Genomic DNA, 21,788 nt, shown 5'->3' on the forward strand with positions numbered 1-21,788 from the left:
ACCCGTTTTCTTAGATGAGCTTGGCACTGTCAGCCTTCTGGCACCCAGCTTCTGTAGCTCCAGAATATGAGCTTACATAGTGAAGGTCCCTGATTTGTTTCCTGTGACTCAGGACGCCAGCTCACCGCCAAGCTGAGAGTGTCTGGCTGCACCGCCCATCTCGTGCTCTTTTCCCTTTAAATGTGTGATTCAGGAAGGCTATTCCTCTGTACCCCGTGTTAGACTTGTGTTAGCATTTTCTTGTTTTCCACTTGGATCAGGCCAGCTGGTGTGTTTTCCCTGGAAACCTGGCACCCACAGGGAGCAGCATGCAGGCTATCACCTGAGATGCGCCTTCCCGAAACACTGAATCACCCACAAGGGCACCAGCTGGAGGTCAGTGTCTGAAAGAGAAAGATTTGTGTATCGCTTCCCAGGATTAGTTTGTCTGGGAGACATGTCCAAGAAAGTGTTTAGCTCCAGAGAGTACAAGGGTCTCTTCTGGTTATTCTCTCCATCACTGAAATGTTCCTATCACTGACCTCGGGAGCTGAGTTTCTCCTAAATATGGCTACCTCACAGGACTCTTGATCGCACAGGTTTCAAGGGTAAAACTAACAAGAGGAGGTAGGTGTGGTCAGCTGAACTTGAGGCAGCAGTCCCGGAATCTTCTCTCACCCCAAATCTATTCATTACAATTGTGTTTAAATGATGAAGAAGCTTAGAGACTCCAAATTTCATCTTAAAACTGTTGAGACAGAACCATGCCTTGAACTTTATTCTAAAAAAGACACTTTATTTATGTGTTCTGCTAACAATGGCACTGATTTGTTGCCTTATAACGCTTGAGATGTGATTAAGTAAGCAGTGTTTTAAAAGCATTAAAAGGCACCTGATGTCCAGCTTCCTGAGGCACAGAGCACTTATGTCTTGACAGGAAGAAAGTAGGTTCCTGGTTGAGAAAAGGCAACACGTTCTCAGTCATTGCCAAAAAGAGTTAGGCTATGCAGATAGATGACTCCCATGCCAAAGTCTTAAGTGTATTTATTTAGTTTTTACTCTCTCTCTGTGAGTGTGTGTGTGTGTGTGTGTGTGTGTGTGTGAAACTCAGATCACTAGACTTGGTGGCAAGCACTGAATCATCTTGCTGACCTTCAAGTTTATTTTAAATGTTTATTTGAAAGTACTTTTCCTATGGTTTGGAGTAGATTTTTTCCTGTAAGGTTTGTGGACTGGAAGTTTGGTCTCCGATGTAAGGATGCGATCTCTGAGAGGTGGAACCTAATAGGAGGCAGATGAATTATGGCCGCTTTCTGTAAAAGAGATTAATGTAATTAATGTAAAAGAGATGATATTGAGAACTGAATCTTGCCTCACGGGTCTCAGGAGTTGTCGTCAAAGAAAGCCTAGACCATCTCTTGTATCTTGCTTCATGTCTCATGGCCTCTGCCATGCAATAGCCCATCTCCAGACACCAGCACCATGCTGACTTTCTAGCCAGCAAAAGTACGAGCCAAAGAGACCTTTTTGCTTCACATATTACCTAGGATTAGATACTCAGTTATAGCAACAGAAAATGGACCAAGACAAAGAACTTCCCTGCTTTAGGCACAATACTCAGACACTTAGTAAATGCTCAGCCACATAGGACATGCTCCATATAGGACACTAAGGTAAGAGAAGGAAATACATGTAGGACCAGGCAAAGTCAAGTTCTGTGTATGTTCATTTCTGTGACTATCTAGACCTAAATAGAAGAAACTCAAACGTGAAATATACCAAAATGATGTTGAATTTCTACTCTATCATTACTTTGTATTTTTCATAGTGCTTTAGTGAAAACATGTTCCTCTAAAATTATATATTGAGACAAAGATAAAATGCTACATATTGGGGCTGGAGAGATGGCTCAGAGGTTAAGAGCACTGACTGCTCTTCCAAAGGTTCTGAGTTCAATTCCCAGCAACCACATGGTGGCTCACAATCATCTATAATGAGATCTGGTGCCCTCTTCTGGTGTGCAGGAGTACATGCAGGCAGAACACTGTATACATAATAAATAAATAAATAAATAAATAAATATTTTTTAAAAATGCTACATATTTTGTAAGTGAAGTCCCTCTGACAAAAGGGACTAAGGAACTGTTAAAAAAAAAACAATGCCAGACACTGAAAGGCAACTCTACTGGAGCCTGGGTTTATTTTTATTAATCAATCAATCAATTAGTTTACTTTACATTCTGACTGGAGCTTCCCCTTTCTTCTCTCCTCCCAGTCCCTCCCTCTCCCCTCCCCTATTCTCCCTCCCTTTCTCCTCAGAGAAGGGGAGACCTTCCATGGATATCAACCCTCCTTGGCATATCAAGTTGTAGAAGGACTGGGTATATCTTCTTCACCTGAGGCTAGACAAGGCCGTGCAGTTAGGAGAAAGAGCAAAAGGCAAGCAACAGAGTAAGAGACAGTCCCTCCTCCTGCTGTCAGAGATCTGCTGTTAGAAAACCAAGCTACACATCTGTTACATATGTGTAGGGGCCCTAGGTCCATCCCATACATGCCACGAGAACACTTGCTCAACTATGTTCTTAACAGCTTCATTTTGTAATAGCCAGAAACTGGGAACAATTTAGGTGTCCCTCAACTGAAGAATGGATGAAGAAAATATGGTGCATTTACTCAACTATTAAAAATAATAACATGAAATTTGCAGGCAAGCGGATGGAACTAGAAAAGATCATCCTGAGTGAGGTAACCCAGACCCAGAAAGACAAAGACGATATATACTCACTTATAAATGGATATTAGCCATAAAGTACAGGACAACCATGCTACAGTCCACAGACCCAAAGAAGATAAGCAGCAAGTAGGGCCTAAGGAAGGATGCTTGAATCACACTTCGAAGGGGAAATAAAATAGACTTCTGGGGTGAATGGAGGGAGGGATCTGGGCGGAAGAGGGGGTGGGGAAGAGAACAGGAGGGATCAAGTGTGGGGAGGGAGGCAGGAGAGAAAACTGGAATGAGTGACAGTGGGTGTGTATCTCTGGGTTCAGCTAGAAATCTAGGACAATGGAAACTCTCAGGAATCTATGAGGGTGACCCTAGCTACGACTCCTAGAAATGGGGATATGGATCATGGAACAGTCACCTCCTGTAACCAGGCAAGACTTCCAGTGGAGGGATGAAGGTACCAACATAGCACAAAACCTTCAGCCCACGAATGTTCCCTCTTAGAAGAGGCGCAGGGGTAAAGAGGGAGCAGAAAGTGAGGGAACGGCCAACCAGTGACTGGCCCAACTCGAGTCTCACGCCATGAGACTGTTGGTAATAGTCTGCCACACTCGCACACAAGAGGCTGGCATAACTCTCACCTGAGTGCCTTCCCCCAGCAGCTGGCGAAAACAGACGCAGAGACCCACAGCCAAACACTAGGCGGGTCTCCAGGAATCTTGTGGAAAAGGAGAAGGAAGAGTTGAAAGTGCCAGAGAAGTCAAGGACACTTCAAGAAAACCTACAGAATCAACTAACCTGAGCCCATAGGGGCTGGCAGAGACTGAACCACCAACCAGAGAGCATGCATGGGGTGGACCTGAGCCTGGTTGTTTTTACTAAGGGGATGATTAAATAGTTCTGTGACTGATTTGTAATTTGGATCAACTCTGACAGAAAAATCTTGGGCCAAGGCTCTAAGTCAGCACATGGAGTCTCTATTGGCCTTTTGTAGTTTGGAGATATGGGGCGGGTGGGGGGGACCTGAGGCTTCCTGGGGTGGTGGGAAGGACAGATTTCCAGGTGGTGTAGGTTCTTTGCAGGGTATGAAAGTGCCTTTCTTTCTGTATAACCTCCTGACTTCCATTGGGTCTTCTAAAGGGTGAGAGGCCTGTTTCAAACAATCTCATACAATGGTGTCTGTTTTTTTTTTCTTGCTTTGTCTTTATAGTTAAGAATATATATACCCTTATAAGAATTTTTATGTATATATTCGTATCTCTCTCTCTCTCTCTCACACACACACAGCATAGGACTTGGAAAAACAAACACGCATCATTTCAGCACACTGACTTTTTTTTTTTACATTGCCTGTCATGAAAGCTCCTTTCTATGAGGCTATGTTCTCCACCAGAAAGCCCAAGAGCTACTCTAGGGTGCCCTAGACTGCCCTGCCTCCTTCAGAGCATCCTGCTGAACTTGCTAATGCAAAAGAAGGCAGATGCCTTTCTTGTTTGCAACAGGGCAAGGGAAGATTTGATTTCACCTAATTTTATACCAGCAATTAAAAATGTATTCCAGTAGGCGTAAGAAGTAAACCTGTGAGACAGTCAGGTTTCCTAATACTGCAATGGCATGTGCTTAGTTCTCCCCCTGCTCGGGTGCTCTTTAATTTCACCGATCCCTTTTTCCTGGCTTGCTTCACAATGGCGTATCTAAAGCTTCTGGCAATGGTGCTTTATTAGGGAATGGTCCTCTGTTATTAGATTGCGTTTGGTTTTTTTAATTCAGATCCACTGCACCTGATATTGAAGGGCTCTCCCATGGGCTGATACTGAGAGACGCGGCCAGCGAGGTGGTTTTTATTATTTTTTTTATGGATGTCTATGCAGCCAGAATAGAAACTCAAACTGTACAGACTAGAGGACATGAGGCATTGCCATGTTCTAACAAGCAGAGCCCAGCATTCCTGTGCCCAGTAAGCCCCCTTTGCTGTTATTGTAGACTGGAGGGCATAGCTGGCTTTCTTCTATCTGCTCCACGAAATCAGAAGGCATATAGCACAGCGATCCTGGCCTCTTCACACAGTGGGTCTAGTCTACCATCACCCCCTAGGGAAACAAATAACACCTTTTGGCCAACTTTATGTACAAGTTGATGTAATATTAAATATGCCTTGGACTTCCACCGGGAGTATATTTTTAAAGGCTCCAGGCATGTAAAATGTTAAGTAGCCTTCAGCAGAGTCTTAGTGGATTCCTGAAGCTCTTGCGCTTAGGCACCAGGAAGCAGACATGCAGGTCAGCCTATGGGGCCAGAATCACTTCAGGGCAAAGACATGTGCAGAATATAGCTGATAATGCCATATTCTGTGGGTACACTGACTCTAACTGTCTCAGAAATCCAGATGAAGAAGACAAATAGAACAAAAATCACTTTGAAAGAAGATAATAATAAAACACAGATAGTAAAGTGAAAAAAGAGAAACTAGACGCAAAACCTTATTTTTTTTTCCAGTTGCAATACCCATCTGAAGGCCGGCATCAACTTTGTTTCTTTCCTCTTCTGTCTCCAGTGTTTGGGGAAGAAGCTGGGCATTAGAGCACCGCACTGTGTGTCTGTGCGCGTGGTGTATGTGTATGTTTATGTGTGTATGGTATGTGTGTTACGTGATTTGTGTGTGGTGTGTGTAAGCACATACATGCACTCGAGTGCATGCAGGAGAGCATTTGTCACAGGCAACAGGGCTCTTGCTGTGCATTTGAAATGCTGAATGAACTCCGATTTGATTCCAGGCGTGGCTTACTGCCACTTCCACTGGAAACAAAGGGAAGTCTTAGAGGAGGCGGGGTGCTGGGCGGGACCTCCCTTCACCTTACCAAACTCCAGGTCTTCGATGTCACACTGGAAGACTATTTCTTCATTTACCACAAGCTCTACCAGATTCCAGTCTTCTATCTGCTCCAGGATGACTTGATGTCCATCTTCTATCAACACAGCTGGAAAGTAGAGAGGGGTGTGGGTGACCCGGGGCAGACTCCAGGCTAGCCTGTGTCTACTCCCTCATGGACGTCTCCTCCTTGGTTGTTCTTGGTTATAAGCTAAGCACCTGGTGGGCACCTGGCTAGTTCCCAGCCTCTGGGTGTCCTTATAGCCTCAGGAAAGCAATGGCAGACACCTAAGTGACACGCTCTTGCTTGTGAGTTACTCCAGACCTGTTAGGAAATCACCTGTCTCTTGGGAGTGGCCACAGAGTGACCCACACTTTAGTCTCAGAGAGACAGTGCTCGGTATTGGGGGAAACCCAGGATCCAGAAACTTCTTTTCCTGCTGATGGAAATGCAACTTCAGTGTCTCTCTAGAGGGAAATTTATAGCATAAGCCCAAACCTTCAAAAACATACTTCAAAAGCATTGTACTTAGAAGAAACCCTGTAAGAAAAAAAAAATCAGAAATACAGGCAGATTTTTGTAATAAGACTTTTTTGTTCTATAATACTGAAATTCTGTGAACAATTCACAGATGTGATAATAAAAGGGTGACTAAGCGAACAGTGCTATGTGTACATAATGAGAATTTGATTTGGAAATTTAAAGTTGTAGGCTGCTGAGGCGGCTCATTGGGTAAGGGGCTTGCTACCAAGACTTACGACTTGAATTCAATCCTTGACACCCACATAGCGGAAGGAGAAAAACCAAGCATGTGTCATGATGTATACACAAACAGACTCACACACAGCATATAAATACATGTGGAAAAATAGGAACTTAGCCAGGCAATGGGGGGGGGGGGGGGGGGGTATCTCAGGACATTTGAGGAATGTCAGGTCAGTCTGGTAGAGGATGGCATATAAGCAAGAGAGTTGGGTTTGCTTTACACTTGACATCAAGGAGTCAGCAAAGGTGCCTAGGTGAAGAACCCTGAGTTAGCCAGGCAGTGGTGGTGTGCACCTTTAAGCCCAGCACTCAGGAGGCAGAAGCGGGCTGACCTCTGAGCTCAAGGCCAGCCTGGTTTGCAGAGCAAGTTCTAAGACAGCCATCGCTATACAGAGAAACCCCACTTGTAAAATTTTTAAAAAGGAACTTTAAAAAAGAAAGTAATACTTGTGATAAAAAACAAAAGCATATGCTACATATTCATTAAAATATGTTTGTAAGAAATAAGAGCTATAGCTGGACATCATTGCGCACCCCTTTAATCCCAGCATTCAGGAGGCAGAGGCAGGCAGATCTCTGTGAGTTCGAGGCCAGCCTGGTCTATAGAATGAGTTCCAGGACAGGACTAAAACAGAGAAACCCTGTCTTGAAAAACAAAGCAAAACAAAACAAATAACCAAAACAGAAAGAAAGAAAAGGGAAAATAAATAAATAAATAAATAAATAAATAAATAAATAAATAAATAAATAAAATAAGCTGTTTGTGGTAGCACACTTATAATACCAGCTCTTAGGGAGACAGGGGCAGAAGGATAGTTAGAGGCCAGCCTGAGACACAAAATGAGAGCCTGTCCCAAAGAAGAAAGAGAGAGAGAAAACTTTAAAGAAGAAAACGGATTTGTTCCTCTCACTTTTGAGTCTGTGGCTTGCTTATCATTTACCAGTGGCTCCTACCTAGAGGTCAGCCACAGGTAATTTGTGAAGACTTACTCCTCCCTCCCCTGCTGATGATGGAACTGAGGTCTTAGGCATGCTAGGCAAGTATCCACTACAGCCCATCCTATCTGTCTCTTGTCTGTGGTTATCATGCATGGCAGCCTAGACAGCTACTCCCCACCCCCGACGTGCCCCATCCCCCATCCATCCTAGAGCTGGTGGTCACCTTTAGCGGTCTGTGTGCTCGGCTGAGTATTTGGGTTAGAAGGAAGAAGACATCAGATAGGGCCGCGTTTTCTTAAAGTCTTAGCATTCCAATAGTTTTAGGAGGGGAAAAGCAGACATTTCTGTCACTTAATTGCATTTAATTACAGAGACAATCACTGTTTCACAATGTTGTTGTGTCCACTTCTTCATCGTTCAATCAGCTCGAGAACATCCGGCTCCGGCTGTGAGCCTTTTAATTGCATAATTTTGATTTCACTTTTGGAAAGAAACTTGAGAAAGGCTCAGTGAGGGTCCCATTAACACGCTCATGCTCCTCAGGCGCCTGGTGGTGGCCCTAATAGACCTGCCTCGGCTAATGCCTTTCTCCAAAGAACGCCCGCATGTTTCTTTGGCATATTTGTGCTATTGTATCCTGTTTTAGTGTCTTGATCTTAAATATCTTTGAAGAGGGCACTCAGCTTGGACCAGTGACTTGTTTAAGTGGAAGTGATCCAGCTGGTTTGGAAGGCAGTTCATCATCTAGGGAGACATGACATCAGTAGAGATTTCTGGCTTCAGCGTCCCCTGCCCATAGCACCCCTCTCCTCAACAGGAAGTAGCTACAGGTGGGGAGGTGCCCTGTGGCCTCTAGGACCTTAGGTTTTGCATGGAATCTGACAGGGACAGCTTTGGAGCCTAGCTGTCACTCTGCTCCAAACACCCAAGGCCAGCTTTCTAAGGCTTAAGGGGCTCTGAGAAACCGAGGATACAAGGATCAGGCAAGAGGTCCAGACAGAGACCTCAGGAGGTAAGCACTTCCCAGCTCCCCAAGACTCGTCCCCTGAAAGGCCCATCTGACTGGTACTCAAGTCACACCTGGATTTAGGGTATCTTTAATGACACTGTTACTCTTACATGACAAGGTGTAGTTGAAAATGGATTTGATCTGCAAAATAAGCTACCCCATGGAGCCGAGAGGTGAATCCTGAGGGCTCCTGTGAGCAAGTGAAGCAGACAAGAAGGGATCCTCTCTCTGTCTAGGGCTGCCTTGCACAGGCCCCTGAGCTCTTTAAGGGTGGGCCTCTTGATCTTCCTCCAGGCACCCGGGGTCAACACAGGCTTCCAAAGCAGCAATTACAGTGATGCTGAGTGCCACCAACTTCCCTTGTGGCTCTTGATTTCCTGTCTGATTTGTACTCAGGTGACAAGTGCTGCGGAGTCTGTCACCCTGTGAGCCTCAGGACGTCATTCCCTTCCTGTCAGAGAGGAGGTAGCGAGGCGCAGCTGGGGCAGGCTGAAGGGATGAGAGAAGACACCCTGGGATTCCTGCAGCTCACCCAAATGCCACCACTCGGCACTGGGGGCGGGGGGCATGGTTTCCTGAGTTGCTCCTGGGTTGTCTATTCAAAGAAAGGTCAGATAGATATGTTCCCCCAAACAAAGTCTGTGCTCAGGCAGTGGCTAAACTCCAGCATAAATCAGCCGGAAGCGGTAAGCCGCCCGCAGAACACCCACCTCTTTGAAGTGGCACCTCATTCTTCACGGGAGGTCTGGGCAAAGTGGAGGGGCAGGGGAAAAGCTCTGTCCTTTGAGCTGGCAGTGCTGTGTACCATCTGTGGATGATGCAAATGCTGCTAGGTAGGAAGGTGAGATACACTGACAGATTGCTTTCCTTCCTTTGCTCAGGGGAGACACAATCCAGGGACCATTAACGAGAGCAGCTAGGACATCACTGGAGATGGAAGAATGGCAATTGGGTGCCTTGACTGAATAAAGATGGATTCCGTTTCTAATGGTCAGTTCCAGCACCTTCCAGTTCCTTTGAGGGGATTGTTTGGCAGGCTCAGGTACAGCAGATAGACAAGGAGCAACTGTGGCCAGGGCAATTACTTAGGGCTCTTTAAAGCAGTCGTTTAGTGGAAACGTTATTTTGCTGAGCTATTATAATTCATGGATAATATTGAACAAGAGTGTTCCAATTGCTTAGGGCATGGTGCACTTAGAAAAGATCAGGCATCCTTCCAAAGACAGCAGGGCTTCGGGAAACAATAAAGGGCGATGATTTTTAAAAGTCATACGCAGAATTCAGAAGCAGATTTTTTACGGAGGAGGGCCTGCAAGTAGATCTGCTTGCTCCAGTGTTAATACTGGGTCTAAAGTGGGAGAGCCAGGGGAGGGGAGGGGAAGGTGAGTAAATGTTTCCTGCGTTGTTGCTCTTAACACCTTGGCCCTCATCACAGGGTCCTCTGTAAATGTTGGCAGCACTTATTAGATGCGTTATCAAGCATGAGTGCACACATCTTACTTCACAAATCAGCCACCTGCAGACACCTTACAAACCTTGCCAGCCATCAAAATGCTCCCCAGCATTTTGCCTCAAAATATTCCTCCTTCCCCAAGAGGGACCATTAGCCTGTACCTGTGGCTCAGCTCAGCTTCTGGCTCCACCTTGTCCATTCCTCCCTGACCCATGTCTGTGTTCTCTACTTTCTTTCCTTTCCCTCTCCTTCCTCTACCCTTCCTTTCCCCAACCCTCCTTTCTTGCTTTTTTGGGGGAGGAGGGCATGGGTAGTGGCAAGGTCTTGTTGAGTAGCCCAGACTGGCCGTCATGGTCCACCTGCCTCAGCTTCTTGAGTGCTGGGATTCAGGTGAGCCCCCTGGCTCATCCTCCACCTTCCCTTTCTTTGTTCTCCCCCTCTCCAGAGCTTCAAGTAGCCCAGGATGACTTGAATTCCTAATCCTCCACCCTCTACTTTCCAAGTGCCAGGGTTATAGATGTGCACGATGGGTCTTTGTTTCTACCTTCCTTTAGGACATTTTTGCTGAAAAGAAAAAACCATCAAAAATATTTTCAGATTATACATGTAAAGCAGATTTGTGATTCTGCAAAAACATTAGAAATTATAGAAAAGAAAAAGAATAAAAATATTTCTAAAACACCCTATTTCTACCCTACATTCATCTTCCATTATCTGCCCGTTTAAGCGAAGAGAGATCTTGGTGTGCAGGGGACTCAGGGAGAGACTGTACCCCTGCGTGCTGCTGTGCTCAGCCAACCCGGGCCTCCCATGTCACATGACAGATGTGCTGCGGTTTACAGAGCCATTGCCGTTTCTGGTTGTTTCCATTTTTTCCCCCTTTCACCAAGAATGTTTCGGAAAACACTGGTACTATGCCACCTGTGTTATGTGTAGTCTTTTTTCTTCCAGTAAAGAAGGCACCTGGAAACAAAACATTTGGTTTCTGTCGTGTGGGTTACATTTTATAGACACTTCCATGTTACCCTCCAAGCTCACTGTCCCATTTGTCTTCCACTTGGAGACATACGAGGATGTTCGTTCTCTAATCCTTTCACAACCGGCAGCTGTAAATGCTTCTCTCTCTGCGGATAGCTCCAGCTCAACAAGTTTGGGATCCGCTTCTTCTGAAATCCTGTCTCACATGCCTTCTGTGCCCATCCTGTCCCCTAGCACTTTGTTCTTAGGCAACACCTCTGCCGGCTGCCTGGCTCCATCTCTTCCGCTTCCTCCAGTCTCCCTCCAGCATGTGGCTCTGTCCTCAAATGTGATACCTTCCCTCTTGGGAGGTTTCGAAGTTGCATTGTCAGAAGCCTCCACTTTCAAGATCATGACTGGGAGAGAGGAGAAACTTCAAGAGAGCTACAAGTAAGCTTTTGTGAGTCATCACCCGCACCAGGGCAGGCTTTCCTGAGATGCTCTTGAAGCGCTCATGTTCCTGTAAGCAGGTAATTCCAATAAACCTACTAGCTCTATAAGCTAGACTTGGGTGGGATCCTTCCTTTGGTTTGCTGTTAGTGCCCCATCTGGGGTGAATAGATTTTTGTTCACATCTCCCCAGGAAAAGTCTTGTGACATTTCCCACATAGCAGATACAGTCCTAGGAAATGGGACCCCGCAGGGAACAGGACAGACAGGCAACTCTGAAGATTACATCCAAGTGTATATGAGGTGAGGAGGAAGATCGGGGCTGTGGCAGGTGCCTATAAACACTAAGAAGGGCTAAAGGAGGAGGGGAGGGAGTACAGAAGGAAGAGGACAGAGCTGCTGAGAGGGATCAGTGGGTAAAGGCATGTGTTCTCAAGCTTTTCAACCACAGTTTGACACCCAGTACCCACCTAGTGGAAAGAGAAAACCCACTCCAGCAATTTATCCCTTGACCTCCACAAATGAGTGTCAGCATGTGTACAAGGCGCACGCGTGCGCACACACACACACACACACACACACACACACACACACACACACAGTACTCCAGGAAGTCTTGTCCATGGCGGTGACTTTCGGGGCTGATAACCTGAAGGCTGAGGGAGGGCAGGGAAGATCATGTGGAAAAGGCATCCCAGGTGTAGTTCCTGCTGAACCCCAGGTGTAATCTCCCGGGATCCCTGGACAGTTCCATGGTCAATGAGGACGTGGGTATGGCTGGAGTGGATGTGTAAGGAGGTCAAGGGAGTCCCAAGGAGCCCTGTGGCCTTGGAAGGTCTTTGGCTTCTATCCCTAGTGAGGCGGGAGTCACCAGGTCATCCAGGAATGAATGCCTGTTCTGACCCTGCTCTGGTTCTGAGGACAGACTACAAGGAGACGACTGTGGTCGCACAGAGCTGAGGCTTGACACAGCTGAAGCAGAGAATGATGGTGACTGGACATAAATGGAGGAGGAAGGCTAACAGACTAAGAAGAATGAATTGGGGCGTGCCCTGAGGACAAAGACCGCAGGAAGGACTGACAGGCTGAGCAGTAGCTGTAAGAGAGGGAGGAGTAAGAAATGAATGCAAGGCTCTGGCTGAAGTGATGGCAAAAAGAGAGCAGCCAGGACCCGAGGCAGAAAGTAGGGAGAAAGTAGGCATTGAATGTCATCAGTGTCCAGATCGCGCTTACAGTTAGAATCATTCCTGTCGGCATTTCTTCTACATTCTAGAACATGATTTCTACACACTGGTTTGCTATCTCTTAATAATTCAATGTCCTCCATTTCCAACTACTTCCTTCAGAATTGGACCTTAACAAATCATGGTTGGTATTTATTTACTTATTTATTGTTTTTTGAGACAGAGTTTCTCTGTGTAGCCCTTGCTGTTCTGGAATTAGCTCTGTAGACCAGGCTGGCCTTGAACTCAGGTCTACCTGCTTCAGTCCCGAGTGATGGGACTAAAGGCGTGTGCCACCCCAGCCCGGTTAACTCACAGTTTTTCACCTAGGCACTTTTGCTGACTCCTTAAGGCACAGGGCAAACCAAACCCAACTCTCTTGCTATACGCCGTCCTCTACCAGACTGAGCTGCTTGCCATTCCTCAAATGTCCTGAGAGACCCCTCTTTCTTTCCTAATGGCTGTCTCTGGAATAATTCCTTGCCACGTGTGGCATGCTGCTTATGGCCTCTATGCATTTCTCATCAGACTCACACCAGTGAGGGGTTCACATTCTCCTTTTCCAATAAGAAAAGTGAGACTCATAAAGAAAAAAACAAAACAAAACAAAACAAAAAACAGCTTGATTTTTGACTTTGTTATACGTCCACGAGTAGTAGAGGCCAGGTCAAAACTGGGTTAGCTCAACTTCAGACCCCTATGCTTTTCCTTTGCTAATGCCCTCTCCCTGGCAACAGTGAGGTCTAGAAGCAGATTTTATGTATATTAAATTCAGGTGGACAGGGATGGAATGTTGATTAAAGTACATCAAGTCTAGTGGTGGGAGGTTGGAGTTACTATACTAAATGGAGTTATTGTTTAGGATGGAAAAAGAATAATGATGGTTCTATGATATTGTGATCTTTACTTAATGTTGAAAAATAATGCTGCTATGGACCAAATTGTAATGTCCTTAGTTTGTATGTTGAAGTCCTAACTCTTTAGGACATAAGATTAAATGAAGTCATAGGGAGCCCCTGGTTTGAAAGGTTTCTTATTCTCTGTACATTTTTCAGTTGTGTCTCTGTTAATGGCCAATCTATTGCAAGAAAAAGCTTCTCTTATGAGAGCCAAGAGACACACTAATCTATGCGTATATTAATAAGTCTTTGGAAGTTGGTTTAATACTTTGTCCATTTAGCAGAAGCATAGCAGCAGGTTCATCTTTAGAGCTTACAGCCTGCCTACCCCACGATGTCTCTCTGAGAAGAGCTCTCCATGTGAATATGCCCACAGGACAAGCTGGCACAAATCTGGGGTTCCAACTTGTAGCACATCTTCTAAATCCAGTCAGAAAATCTTTAGTTGTTCCCATGACATATGTGCCACTATTGTGGCAGTGGGCACTATTTTGCCAGGCCAGACATTTTGCATCTCTCAAGGTTCACAGCTGGGTAACATTGACAACTACTTTTCTCCATAGCAACCTCCATCACTTCAAAAGCTGGCCAGTAGTGCCCAGCCCTAAATGAGACACGGATGTCACGCTCCCTATTGCCGAGTCTCAGGGAATTGCCGTGGAAGAGAGGGGCAGAACGATCGTAAGCAGAGGTGGTAGATGACTACAGTGAGACTGTTTTTTGATACAACGGAACAGTTGCACGTATGAACTCACAGCAGTTGTAATGGCGTGTAAAAGCTCATACCAGAAAAAACCCCAGCATGGAGAGGGGGGATGGACAGGAAGTCCCACCCCTAGCCAAGAAGCTATTGGCAGTTAATTGCTGCTGGGACAGGAAGAATCATTTTCTTTAAGGGTGTGACTCCTGGTAGGTTTGTCATGCTCCAAGAGATAGGCTCACACCCAAGAGTACCTGGGAAGCACAAGGTTAACTATATGTAGTTAAAAAGAAGAAAAGAGTGCATGAAAGTGAGTGAGTAGGGAGGCTGGGGGTGGGGCTGGAGGGAGGGAGGGTGGTCGAAATATGTTCAAAGAGAAGTAAGAAAATACTATTTAAAGATGTAAAAAGAGGGTGAGTGTCTCTCTGAGATGAGTCTTTAGTGTTTGCCCCCTAATCCATCTTCTCAGTACCCAAAGGCAAGAGAGAAAACAGCCGTCAGCAAGCTAGGAAGAGAGCTTCACCGGAAATCAGCTCTGCCTAGACAGGGTGCCAGCCTCCAGCCTGGAAGGGAATATGACTTCTATTGCCCAGGGCACATAGCCTGTAGCATTTGACTCTGGCAGCTGAAACAAACCTAAGATCAGTGCTGTCTGAGCTTTCTAGTGCTGTGATGAAACACCATGACCAAAAGCAACTTAGGGAGGAGAGGGTTTATTTCTGCTTATACTTCTGTATCCCAGCCATCACTGGAGGAAGTCAGGGCAAGAACCTGGAGGCAGGACCTGACGGATTGGCTATGGAGGGGTGCTGCTTAGGGGCTTGCTCCTTGTAACTTGTTCATCTGCTCTCTTACAGCACCCAGGACCACCAGAAGACCACGGGCGGCACCACTCACAATGGGCTGGGACTTTCCACATCAATAACTGGTTAAGAAAATGTACTATAGACTTGCCTACAAGCCAATCTTATAGAGGCCTTATCTCAATTAAGAGTGCCCTCCCCCAGACACCTGTAGTTTGTGTCAAGCTGACATACAGTTACTAGCACAGACAGACATTATGGGACTTGCCACAAAAGCCTCTCAGTGAACTATTTTCTTAGAGAAAGCAACTTTTTTTTGGTAACAGTATCCATACTTCTTCAGGTGGGAACTTCAAATACCACCTCCTCCAGAAAGTCATCCCCGATTGCTGGACCAAAGCTGATTTTTGTGTCCTCTGGACTTTTAGAGCATTTGGCTCTAGTCTGTCAGGCTTCAGGCATGACCCGAGTAAGCAACATTCTCCTTCACACATCCTGTTCAACAGTGAGCCCGTCTGCCTGAGTCTATGTACAAACGAGGGCCTTGCAGCAGAAACGAACAAGCAAGGGACAGGATCTCAGCCCTGTCACCCTGCAGCCAGTTGACTTACAAAGGCCACTTACTATTTCTGACTTCAGACTTCCCAGATCCTAACGTGGGATGAGCTAACAACTTTGTGTATTTTGCCTGGGAACACTCGGTGCCCACGGACCATGCTCATTTTCAGTTTTATACCCAGGTAAGGGGGGCTGGAGGGATACGCTAACGTCATCCCGGAAAAGGCTTCCGGGGAAAGGTGGCCCCTGGCTGGGCTCTAGGTAGAGGACGCAGCCCGCGTCTGGGAGGCTGAGGCTCAGCAGAGGCGCTCAGCCGGGTGGCCCACCTTGCAGACCCTCCAGGCGGTAGGTGCGGTGCTCCACCGACAGCCCCACTGCGCTGTAGGGCCCGTAGCGCAAAGTCACCACCGCTTCCTTGGGCATGGTGCTGCGTTCTGCGTTCTGCGTTCTGCGTTCTGCGTTCTAGCCGTTCTAGCGGAGAGAGGCTGTCAAGGACTCTAACACCTGCTGCTAGGCGACCGCGCCTCCAGCCTGGGAGAGAGAGTGGGCGTGGCACTGCTGGGCGGGGCCAAGACTCTCGGGTCCCTGGTCTCCCAGCCTAGGACAGCCTCAGAAACTGACTTATTTCCCGCCTGCTGTGGTGCTAGCACTGAAAGGGTGAACGACTACACCCACCAGTTATGAAAAGCGCTGGTCTGGCGGCGCTTTCTGAAGTTGCCCCATGTCATCAGTAGCCAATTGAGTTGCAGCCTGCATTTTGTATTTACTCAGCTGAGGCTGGGGAGCTTGCAGAGCCTTTCAGGGAAGTAGAGTGGACCGGAAGCAGCGTTTCCTCTACGTTCTGACCTGGTTTTGATTGATTTATTACATGTGCATACAAACAGACTTACCTGTGTATCTTTGCTTTGTCGAAGCCTCCCAAACGCCTGGCCACCTTGAATAATCTTTCTCTCTCTTTCTCCTCCATCTCTCTCTCCCTCGCCCACGTCAAGACACAGACAACCCAGGGAGAACCTGGAGGCCCCATGGATGAGAGACCCTATTACAGGGAGAAGCTGGATCCTTGGACACAGCATCAGCGAGCCGCTTTATTCTGGGAGAGGAAGAAGGGAATATTTGTTCTACACTGCCTGATAGTCTTTTTGTTTTGTTTTGTTTTTCAGAGCCTTTTTTTCCTCTTCTTTTCAGCAGCTAGCCAGACCTAACCATTATCTTCTTATGAGTGCAATAAGCATTTATAAAAATCAACATAGTTGATATCTTTGTACATTTTATGAAAAGTGCAAGGATTAAAAATTCATTCCCATTAATTCCTCTTCCAACATATGCTACTGTTGTGTGTTTAATTCTCTCCACGTGTGCAGTCTTTCTCTGCGACACACACTGGTCTATCCACACTGGCAAATAGAGGAACGATGCCAGTAGAATTCTGACTGTTAGAAGGGCACAAAGAATGTCTCCTAATATACAAAAATACAACTTTCACCTCAAAAAAAAAAAAAGTTGATTCTGAACCAAATGCCAGTAGCTATGGTCCAGAAGTGTGAATTCAGGTTGTCCCAAAATAACATGCTCTGACATAGACGTGGTTTTATAATCTTTTATAGCCACAGAACAAAAGAAAGTCATAATTCAAAGCATTTACTAACCACCTTGGCGGGCACCTTGCTGTAACTGTCCACCCACTACCCCACCAGTGTGTCTGGTAACCCTAACGAAGGTGAAGGTTCAGTGTTCTCTGAGCTTCGTGAACTTTTAGAGGACAAAATCTGCTTCTCATTGGAGTCCTGCTCATTGGGTTATTAACTTTGTTAAAAATGCTGGTAAGGATTTTCTTTTTTTTTTAATTTATTTATTTTTATTAATTACAGTTTATTCACTTTGTTTCCCCCCATAAACCCCTTCCTCCTTCCCTCCCGGTCCCATCCTCCCTCTCCCTTCTTCACGCATGCCCCTCCCCAAGTCCACTGATAGGGGAGGTCCTCCTCTCCTTCCTTCTGATCTTAGTCTATCAGATCACATCAGGAATGGCTGTGTTGTCATCTTCTGTAGCCTGGTAAGGCTGCTCTCTCCTCAGGGGGAGGTGAGAGAACAGGCCAATCAGATTATAAGGATTTTCTTTTTGATTTTACTACTAATATGTTTTCATATTTCTGTGTATAAAATAAACTTACTTTTATATATTGATCTTTTATAAGCTACCTTGATCTTATTTGGGTTTTTTTGATACTTTATTTGTAAATTTACCATTATATATTGATTTTATATAAGCTTCCTTGGTCTTATGTGTTATTTTTGATATTTTATTTATAGATCCTTTTGGGTTATCTATGTAGACATTCACACAGTTTGCAAACAATTACAGTTATATTTCCTTCGTTGATCCTTTCTTTTTTCTTCTTATTGTATATTACTGGCTAGCAACTCTACATTAAAGATGAATAAAAGTGGTTATTGTGTATATTTTTCTCTTTATTCTGAACTTGAGCTGTATCTTCTAATCTTAGTTTCTCATCTTTGATTCTGTACCTATCGCCTCACATGGATCAGTTAGCTCTAATTCTAGAGAAGATTGGGCCATTTGTATTTGAATTACTGTAACTTTTATTTGTGCATAACAATTTGGTCTGTCCTATTACCTACATTCCAGGTTAGAGAAGTAAATGAATACTCACAATGCTGAAGATGCAATGTTACACCATTTTGCATTAAAAAAAAAAATTGAATTTTCTACATGTTTTAAATATTATTAGAATATGTGTAAAAATAAAAGGCCAGCTGTGTAGGAAATAAGTATTCCATAGATTTTGTTTGCATAACCAAATTTATTTGTTTGTTTTTTGAGACAAAGCTTTTCTGTGTAGCCAGGCTACACAGAAACTCACTGAAACTCACTCTGTAGACCAGGCTGGCCTCAAACTCAGAGATCGACCAGGCTCTGCCTCCTGAATGCTGAAATTAAAGGCATTTTCCACTATTTCCTGTTTTCATTTCTTATTTTATATATTAAAAAAAATGGAATGCAACCTTCTCAGCATTTGGGAGGTGGAGGCAGGAGGATCAAAAGGTAAAGTTCATCCTTGAACTAGATAGTAGGTTCAAGGCCAGCCTAGGCTACATGAGATATTTGTAAAAACAAACCAACTAAAAATTAAAAAATAAAAAGAAAGGAAAGAAAAAGGTAAGAAAGGGAACTGAACTCCAATGGAGTTATTTTGTAACATTGCTCATTTACTTTTTTCATTGTAAAATATAATATTGTTTTCTAATCCAAACCAACTGCAGGATGGGACACACCTTGAAGGTTCACTTGGGAAGCATAGGTTCTTAAGCTCTGATCTCCCAAGTTACACACTTTCTGTTTTATTTCACATTCCATTCTTGAGCATTAATCATTTTTAAAAGTATGTCTATTAAAGTTATTATCAACAGATTGGGTTTGTCCTAAAATTTATAGTCCAACACCTATACTCCCCGAGAGGTTTCTTGATTCTAGACCAATTTTTATTAAAAACCATTAAAAGTTAACTAATTAACAACAAAACATCCTCACCAATGTTTTGCCATTGGATACTGTTTTTACATAGTTTGGATAAAAATTGTCAATCTAAATATTGGGTAGTCCTGACAAGGGTCTGAGTATGCTAGGGGGCTCTGTCCTGACATTTTAAATGTCAATAGTAAACCAATAGGTTGGATCCAGTTAATATTCTTTCGAGAGTGCTGGGGTGTTACAGCTCTGTTGGTAAAATGCTTGCTATGCAGACCTGAAGACTAGAGTTCAACCCTTAGCACCCACATAAAAAGAGCCAGGCTTGATGATGTGCACTTACGGTTCTATCATGGGCAAGACAGAGGCAGGAGGATCTTTCTAGAGTCTAGAGTCTAGCCGAAGATGGTGGCCAGCCATTGTAGGCTAATCAGTGAGACCCTGTTTCAAACACTAAGGTGGCTCCCAAGGAATGACATCTGATGCTGACTTCTGCGGCTCCACTGCTAACACACACACACACACACACACACACACACACACACACACACACACTATAGCTTAAGTAGTAGTTCTTTTGTTCTGATCTATAAGAGTTTAGATCTCAAACAAAAAATTCAGTCTACAGTCATCCCAGCCTAAACCCATCCAGTCTCACCTAAGATTAATGTACTCCACAATATGGATCTCTTTTAGACAGTTTAAAATAGAGACCGGACTGGAGCCACGACTCAGCAGTTAAGAAAGAGTCCTGCCCTTGCAGAGGACTCGAGATCAGTTTCCAGCATCCACACCAGGCAGCCTGCCCCAGCCTCTGTGAGCATCTGTAACACGTGTGCACATGTGCCTGTACAAATACACACGTACACACATAATTCAAAATAAATCTTAAAAAGAGAAAATCTTTAAAAACATCTCTGACCTATATTATTTTATTATTTTATTTTTTGTTTTGAGACAGGGTTTCTCTGTGTAGCCCTGGCTGTCCTGGACTCGCTTTGTAGACCAGGCTGGCCTGGAACTCACAGCCACCAGCCTGCCACTGCCTCCCAAGCACTGGGATTACAGCTGTGAGCCACCACACTCTGTATCTCTGACCTATTCTTTTAGGTCTAAAAATTGTGTTTTCTCCAAATAAGATAGTTACTTTATGAAGGTAATGAAAAATTTGAGTTTTGTTTTGACTAAAAACTTAATTCAAGTAAAATAAAGGTTTGGGTAAGCTAAGAGTCATAGCAAAAAAAAAAAAAGTGATTAATGTGAGGACATGATATAATCCTCATCTGTATTGTCATTAAGATCGAAATCATCACTATTCCTCTCATTTAGAAAAAGATGTACGGGGGAGATGGCTCAGGGATTAGGAGCCCTGGGAGCTCAGAGGACCTGGGTTCAGTTCCCAGCACTACCTGGCAGCCCACAGCCATCTGCAACTCCGGTTGTGGGGATACAATGCCTTCTTCCTGTCTCTTCAGCACTGTGTGTTTCCTGGTGCTGAATAAATAAATACATCTTTAGCCAGGCATGGCGGCACATGCCTATAATCCTAGCACTCAGTGAGGCAGAGGCAGGTGGATCTCTGTGAGTTTGAGGCCAGCCAGGTCTACAAAGCAAGTTCAGAACAGCCAAGGCTACACAGAGAAACCCTGTCTCGAAAAACCAAAGCCACATATCCTCCCAGCCAAAAAAATGACACAAACAAACAAACAAAACAAGAAAGATAGAAAAATAAACTAAGGAATGATTTTTTTAAAACTAAATATAAAAGGATTTAGGAAACAGGACGTTAGCAGAAATGCGGGAGGAGTACCACTTCAGTCCGTGTGGGTATGCCTACAGGACAAGCTGGCACAAGTCTGAGGTCAGAAACACAAAGCTAAGCTTTGTCTCTTGCAGTTTTGCAACCCAAGAGGTGGTTAGAAGCATCTGGCTGCACAGAATATTTGATGTGGTGACTTTTCCAAGGTTCCTGTAATCAATTCTGGATTTTGAGTTATCATTAAAAGAATACCTTATAATACCATATAATGCCTCATTCAGTCCCTTCTTCCTTTTAACAGAATGCCCAGTGATTATTTTATAAAGAGATATCTTAGTTACGGTTTCTACTCTGCAACAAACACTGTGACCAAAAGCCTCTTGGGGAGGGAAAGGTTTATTTGGCTTATAGTTCCACAACACTGTTCATCATGGAAGGAAATCAGGACAGGAACTCAAACAGGACAGGAACGTGGAGGCAGGAGCTGATGCAGAAGCCATGGAGGAGAGCTGCTTACTGGCGTGCTCCCATGCTTTATTATAGAACCAGGACCACTAGCCCAAGAATGGCACTACTCACAACGGTCTGGGTCCTACCCCGTTGGTCACTAGTTGAGAAAATGCTCTACAGGCTGGCCCACAGCCCAATTTGAGAATGCATTTTCTTAGTTGATGTTCCCCCCTCTTGGATGATTATAGTTTGTGTCAAGTATACATAAGTATAACCAGCACAGGAGACAAATGGATGTTTTCCATGTGATGTACATCTTAGAAGAACTAAAAGCAGGTGTCTTTGGCTAAAGAAGCTGAAGCTTTGGTTTGACAAATTCTATTTTATTTGCTTGTTTAACAACCTATCTGGAGGACTGAAGATCGTAGGCACAGTAAAAATTCTGTACAATAGGCCAAATTTTCTATTAAAATATTTGTCTGTAGAAATAACTTCTGAAGCTGGAGAGATGGCTCAGCAGTTAAGAGCACTATCTGCTCTTCCAAAGGTCCTGAGTTCAATTCCCAGCAACCACACAGTGGCTCACAACCATCTATAGTAAGATCTGATGCCCTCTGCTGCCCTCAGGCACATATACAGGCAGAATACTGTATAAATAATAAATAAATCTTAAAAAAAGAAACACTCAACAGAAAAAGAAAGAAAGAAAAAGAGAAAGAAAGAAAGAAAGAAAGAAAGAAAGAAAGAAAGAAAGAAAGA

General features: G+C 44.6%; 1 protein-coding gene across 2 annotated transcripts; it reads right to left on the reverse strand.

Annotated features, from left to right (window-relative positions):
- Positions 1 to 1,138: 1,138 nt before the first annotated feature.
- CUNH10orf53 (chromosome unknown C10orf53 homolog) lies at positions 1,139 to 15,763 on the reverse strand. 2 transcript variants are annotated; one of them, XM_055612465.1, is made up of 3 exons: positions 15,657 to 15,763; positions 5,563 to 5,682; positions 1,139 to 1,292 (listed from the first exon to the last, which is right to left on the reverse strand). In XM_055612465.1, exons 1-3 carry the CDS (start codon positions 15,751 to 15,753, stop codon positions 1,261 to 1,263), a joined length of 249 nt encoding a protein of 82 aa, XP_055468440.1. In that variant the 5' UTR covers positions 15,754 to 15,763; the 3' UTR covers positions 1,139 to 1,260. The 2 variants fall into 2 exon arrangements, with proteins under 2 accessions (XP_055468440.1, XP_055468438.1); XM_055612463.1 differs by lacking the exon at positions 1,139 to 1,292 and adding an exon at positions 4,730 to 4,794.
- Positions 15,764 to 21,788: the final 6,025 nt, after the last annotated feature.

The sequence above is a fragment of the Psammomys obesus genome, unplaced genomic scaffold (genome assembly GCF_907164565.1).
Source record: "Psammomys obesus unplaced genomic scaffold, mPsaObe1.curated_primary_1811, whole genome shotgun sequence".
In the NCBI taxonomy this organism is placed as follows: Eukaryota; Metazoa; Chordata; class Mammalia; order Rodentia; family Muridae; genus Psammomys; species Psammomys obesus.

What these genes read in the sequence shown, in the direction of transcription:
- CUNH10orf53 (XM_055612463.1), bottom strand. Translation starts at nt 15,753, where the DNA reads ATGCCCAAGGAAGCGGTGGTGACTTTGCGCTACGGGCCCTACAGCGCA. An exon ending in CCGCCTGGAGGGTCTGCAAG is followed by an intron (nt 5,683 to 15,656) that starts GTGGGCCACCCG and finishes TCTACTTTCCAG; the next exon opens with CTGTGTTGATAGAAGATGGA. An exon ending in CATCGAAGACCTGGAGTTTG is followed by an intron (nt 4,795 to 5,562) that starts GTAAGGTGAAGG and finishes TTGTTTCCCTAG; the next exon opens with GGGGTGATGGTAGACTAGAC.